This window comes from Leucopleurus acutus (genome assembly GCF_964270905.1).
Source record: "Leucopleurus acutus genome assembly, chromosome: 14".
In the NCBI taxonomy this organism is placed as follows: Eukaryota; Metazoa; Chordata; class Mammalia; order Artiodactyla; family Delphinidae; genus Leucopleurus; species Leucopleurus acutus.
Genome location: NC_139156.1, coordinates 36,805,380 through 36,811,503, shown reverse-complemented (window position 1 = coordinate 36,811,503; position 6,124 = coordinate 36,805,380). Strand labels below are relative to the sequence as shown.

Here is a 6,124-nt window from a genome sequence, read left to right as displayed (position 1 = left end):
AACAACAAACAAAAACAGCCACTCACTGTCCTGTTCTTTCTGGCCCTGACCCAAGAATCTTGTACCTGGTTGGCCAAACCAGTTTGCCTTGGTCAAAGGAGAAAGCATTGTTCTTTCTTGAGGGGGACATAAGGCCAGTGGGGAGAGTGGCATCCTCCTGGGGACGTATATCCTTCGCATCTAGTACAATTTTACTCTTTTCTTTACAATTTCACTTTAGTTGCCATGAAAAATCAGATTCCACTTCAGACCCTCCCAGATGTTACTTGTGCATCTAATTTCATATAGCTAAATGACAAAGTCCATCGCTTGTCACACATTCTGTCAGTCCGCATATATTTATTAACTCACTAATATTCCAGGTATTGTGTTAGATTCTGGGCATACAGAGATAAGTAAGATATATCTTCAAGCTTACAGAGTAGTGGGAGAGATCACATTAGACTCCTAAATCTATGTTTTGGGGGCCCTATGGCATTGTCTCTGCCAGCTTTGGTTGCTTCATTTGTCCAAGGAGAGCATTGGATGGACAGTCCTTGAATCCAGGGTCGCACCTGCAGCCACTACCTGCAAATGGGGTCAATCAGGGCTCAGTCTCCACTCACAGCCTCGCTCAGTGGAAACTGCGGATTTCCAAACCATCACCCACCCCTCCTTAGGTTTAAGACCACTCTCCTCCCCATGGGAGAGGATCAAAGGTTGGCGGGCAGTTTGTTTGATTAAACAAAAAAAGCAAAAGCGTTTCTTATCCTAACTGGAGAGAACTGGGCATCTTCAACGGCATCATTTTCTTGAATATAAAAATACAAAACGCCTGGGAAAGGAAAACAAGTATATTTAGAGAAATTAAGCAAACAGATTTAACATGACTTGACAGTAAATGTCTCCAGCCTGGCGTTCACTGATACTTCCTCATTAGACTTATTATTTCATTATAGAGCCGCCACGGGGCATCCAAGCCCCAGATGAAGTCGAGATGCTCCCACTCAGGAATGTGCTTGTGGTACACCAAGTTGGAGATCTGGGTCAGTAAGACACTGACGTCGCTGACGTCCGCGAGCCAGTCCTGCCCCCCACTCCAGACAGCGGTCCGCACCAGCATGTCTCTCACATTGTAAGAGGGAGGGTAACTCTGTAATGAAAACCCATAGAAAGCTTTGTCTTTGTTGTTTTAATTGACAAAAATACAATCCCCAGTAAACACTGATTAGTCAATCTGATCTGAGAATCAAAGACTAAAGTTTGAAAATCACTCTAGTTACTTTTCAGGTTGCTATTACCAGAACAAAAAGAAGCCCAACCCACAAGAAAAGAATGCTAGCCGTTACCACTGCTAGCTATCGAGTTGTTACCCTGTGTTGGGCAAGGTAACGAGTTTCATCCCCTGGGAGGAAGGCGTCATTCTCCCAGGTAGTTGATGCCAAGCTGTAGAACCAAACCAAGTGGTTGGGAAGGGGCTTTGGAGTCATAGCCACACCTCCCTTCCCTCTGGGGTGTGACCCAAGTCATAGAAATTCCCTAAGCCTCTGTTTCTTCCTCTTTAATCATCATCACGTCTATGTCACAGGGATATTCTGAGAATTAAATAAGAAAAACATGAGCAGAGTGCCTCCCATTTTAGAGCCCTTAGCACCCAAAAAGTGGTCAATTCATGTGTATATGGAAGAAAAGGTTTAGGCAACGTAATTTGGCCAAGGCCCCCCAACCACCAGATAACAGCCCTATAGGCTTGTCTGACTCTTAAGGTCTGTGTGCCTGCCTGATCACTATCCATGACCGATGACAGAGATGACTATACAGAGCCAGGGAAAGGACAAGGTCCAAAGCACGAACCAGGATGCTTAGGTTGTTCTAGAACTGACTGGGGGGAAACAAAGGCTACCTAGTCAACCCTCCCGACCATTTCCCCTGGCACCTGAACCCAGCCAGAATCCTCATAACTCAGGCTGGCTTCCTTGATGAGTTTTCAGGGCCCATTTTAATTCTAAAGACTCTGAAGACTTTACCTGGTTGTAATGAAAATAATTCTTGGCACTACTTCCCCAGTCGAAGGCTTGAAACTTCTGCAATTTAACAAGCTAGACAGAAGATAATTGGGGGAGAAATAAAGTTATCTAACACAGAAATCTGATATAGCATCACAGGTTGCAAGAGTTAAGCCACCCCCTCAGATACCAAGTTTACACCGATACCCAGATTCACTCTTAATTTCCAAACTGCAATTTAAAATAAAACGGCATAATTTTGCTCTCCTTTCCTAAATGACTCAATTTCTCACTGTATGATTGGAAAGTAGCTATTACATGACACAATAAAGCAGCTACACATATGTGCTGTAAACGATCCTGGATCAGCATTGCACCCGTTGGATAAACTTTACGCTGATGTTTTTTTATTGGAATTTGAATCTTAAACTTTTCCAAAGAGTTCACTATCTCACTTGGGAAAGAAATACATATTACATATAACAATGGATTAATATAGTAATGTGTATTTATATTAGTATGTAAATACATTAATTGTATATGTAACTATATTACATATAATCTCCATCATATTTCCTATATATCCATCCGATTTGACTAGTTATATTATTTAATATTTTACAAATTTAATTCATTTAACACTTTTTCTTGAATACCAGTACCAGTAAAATCACCAAATTGTACTGTACACTGAACAATTCTAATCAGTTGAGGATACTAGAGCCATGAAATGATATTGTATATGAAATTTAAATGTATGCTTATTTAGGATAGCATGATAGAAAAATATGAACAAAAAGTCACTTATTCATAAATTTTTAAATAATGCAAATCCATACCTCCTCTATATCCCCCAATTAAAAATATGTCAAGAATTAAATCCAAAATTGGTGAACCAAATGAATTGGAAACTGTTTAATGAGCTTTGGCCAGAGGGTGGCGTCTGGTAAACAGGAAAAACCTAGGCATTCTCTGTCAGAACTGCCTTTGGCTTCAGTTCTTATCAATTGCATAAAATTCTACTGGTTTATACAATAAACAACAGTGTGAGATGAGGTACTACAGGGGGAATGTTTAGCATCTGCATTTGCTATTGCAAATGACAGATATTAATACCTGCAGCACATTTAACAAGCAGAATAAGATATGAATTTACAGCACCTGTTAGTGCATCTCTTCCCTAGCTCTAAATGCCAGTGAAAATATATCAGTGCAAGTTGTTCTGCCCCCATAGACAGACACCAGCTTGTCACTTTCTCACATATGTCTTTGGCTTTTATATAAAGCACCCAGAGTGAGTGTAGAAACAAAGGAAAGACGTGCCGAGAGTTCAGGCTAAACTTCAGATTTGACTTTTGTGCTCAGCCTCATAGGACTGCAAACTACGCCCTTGAAAGGGCATCTCAGAAGGAGGGAAATGTGAAGAAGACTATTCACAGTAACAAAAACCTGCGAATAAGCTAACATCCAATGACAGATACTTGGTTAAATACATTATATTACATCAATATACACATGGTATGCCACTGTCGTAAATACAAATATAATACAATAGAAAGAAAAACTGTTTATAAATAATACTAAGTGGAGAAAAGTCAGAAAGTAAAATTGAACATGCACTATGGCTATACTTAAGTGGTAATCTTGTGTGGATAAAGGTCAGGTGGAAATGCTTATAATACTAGGAGAGAGTTTTTAGTCTCTCCTAATATTATAAGCATTTCCACCTGACCTTTATCCACATATGAATATTTTAAGTTAATTTTAAACTATTTAAAAAATTATTTTAACATCTTGTTGGTAATGAAAATGTAAATAGGTTCAACCTTTCTAAAGTACCAAACATATTTGGAAGTCTTAAAGAGATGCCTACCCTCTGATCACTAAGTCTACTAACACTGTATCCTAAGGAAGTCATCTGCCTAATGTATAAGGACAGATCTCTAATTCAAGAATATTTATCCCAGAATGTTTTATTGCCAAAAAACCTATCATAGTAATAATAATAATAAATTCGAACAATAAAAAGTTGTCCTCTGTTACAAATATTTTTAAGTGTAGTTACTGACCTGGAAAAGCATTTCTGATCATGGCAGAGGCTGCTATCTGCCCCCCAGTACCCATTCCTGCCTTCTTCCTTTCAGTAATAAAATTTCTAAAGTTTTTGCTAAGCACATGGCTGCCAGGGTAGGAACCATATCCCTCATGTGCCTTCTTCCTGGGGGCTGGAACTGCCATGAACGTGACCCAGTTTCAACCAGGCAGAAGAGGCCAGCGCCCCAGAGATGGCCAAGCTATAGTGCAGAGGGGACTGGGTCACTGCATGACTTCCCAAAGCGGTCACAACTCCTCCACAACTGTGTGCCACTGATGTCTGGACTGGATTCTGAGGAAGGAAACTATTTATTTAGATGCTGTATTTTAGGGTCTTTGATACAGCAACTTAGCCTGTACCTCAGAAATACAATGCTGTTTGATCAAATAGAAAATAAAATTATTAAAAAGTGCATGTAGCGTAATCCTCCTTCTGTAATGGAAACAATTATACCCAAAAAAATTATAAGATTACAGTGTAAGAGTTCAGGACATGCCACCCCCAAATATGCCGCTTTGGCATAATGATTATTTTGAGTTAAAGGCACTTGAAAAACAGAAGATGTGAAGAGGACGCTGACCTTCCTTTTTCTTTCTAAAAGGAGAACACAAAACTCCCATGTGAAAGAAGTCCTCCCTATACCAGGAGGAAGAAGCGTGCTCATCACCAGAGTCTAAAAGAGGAGGCTGACAGAAATCTATACAAAAAGACCTTGTGAAAATAACTCTCGTGTCTTGTAAGTCTCCCCATATATTTGTTACTTTTCTGAAACTGCTACCCTTTGTTCAACCTAGTATATAAGCACTTAGGCCTAGTTACTTCTTTGGGTCTTCATTTTTTGTGAGGGCTCCCATGTACACGTAAATGAAATCCACACGCTTTTCTCCAGTTAATTTGTCCGATGTCAGTCCCAGTCAGAAACCCGAAGAGAGTAAAGGAAAAATTTTACCTCCCCTATAATACGCAAATACTAATCGCAGTTATTATCCCTGGTGGTAGACATACAGGTAATGTATTTTCTTCTTGTACTCACATATTTTTAAAATTTCATAATGAACATATATGTATAACAAAAATTTTACTAAATGTCTCTTAGAGTGTTTTGAAGAGCCTAGCTAATGTATATTTTGCAGTTTTTTTTTTAAGCAGCAGGGTTTCAAACGATAGAGAACATCAGATCTTACAAGGTGCTTATTAAAATGCAGATCCCAGAGCCATACCCTCAGGAATTCTGATTCTCAACAAGTCTTGGGGAGACCCAAGAAACTGTATTTTTTTATAGCACCCTAAGTAATTCTGAACAGCGCTGTAAAGATATGTTAGGACCGGCCTTCTTCAAACAGGAGTAAGTAGCTGGGCTCTGGGCATAGCTGGCAAGGGGGCTAGAGATTCCGGAGGGTCTCTGAAACGTGTGAGGCTTATAAGAGAAGGAGAAGATTTCTAAGCTAAATTAAAACAAACCAGTGAAGAACTAGGTTTTAGAACTTCGAGAACTGAATGCTAATTACTTATACAAAAGATCCATTTCAAAATTTACTATGAATAGAACGGCCTTTAAGGGCACCCCCAAACTCCTGCCACGGAAACCTCCCAACTTCACATCTGAATTGTAGCCCTCAAGCCTACCAGGATCCAGGCCCCGCACACCCTCAGTGGAAGCCTCTCCCAGCAGGGACCAGGGCTGCTGCCCCAGCACGTCCTGGGTAGGCAGAGAGTGGCAGTCCCTGGCCGGCAGCCCTTGGCCAACAGCCCAGAGGAGGGAGAGTCAAGAAGATCCTATGAAACAGCTGCACAAAGCAACCATTTTCTTAACAAAGGGATGACACAGGGAGCAGAAGAACAAAGGGCAGGGCTGACTGCTGCAGGGAATCTGGCCTTCAGAAACGTTGGTGGTGCACATTGCAATGCAGTGAGGACCTAAAACCACGTGGTCACCACTGGGCCTGAGAGCGGTGCTCTGATCCACAGCCAGCAGCCCCTGACCCCAGTCAGCTGCTTGACAAAAGGGCTGGAATGGGCTTCCCTGGTGGCGCAGTGGTTGAGA

General features: G+C 40.9%; 1 protein-coding gene across 2 annotated transcripts in view; it reads right to left on the bottom strand.

Annotated features, from left to right (window-relative positions):
* Window positions 1-319: 319 nt before the first annotated feature.
* The window catches only part of LIPA (lipase A, lysosomal acid type), a 101,741-nt gene continuing 95,936 nt past the window's right edge, over window positions 320-6,124 (bottom strand). For both annotated transcript variants that reach the window (XM_082854142.1, XM_082854141.1), the window contains exons 9-10: window positions 2,007-2,078; window positions 320-1,132 (exon numbers count right to left, since the gene is read on the bottom strand). In XM_082854142.1, the coding sequence (XP_082710268.1) occupies window positions 899-1,132; window positions 2,007-2,078 (306 nt within the window). In that variant the 3' untranslated portion in view covers window positions 320-898. The remainder of the gene's footprint in view (window positions 1,133-2,006; window positions 2,079-6,124) is intronic.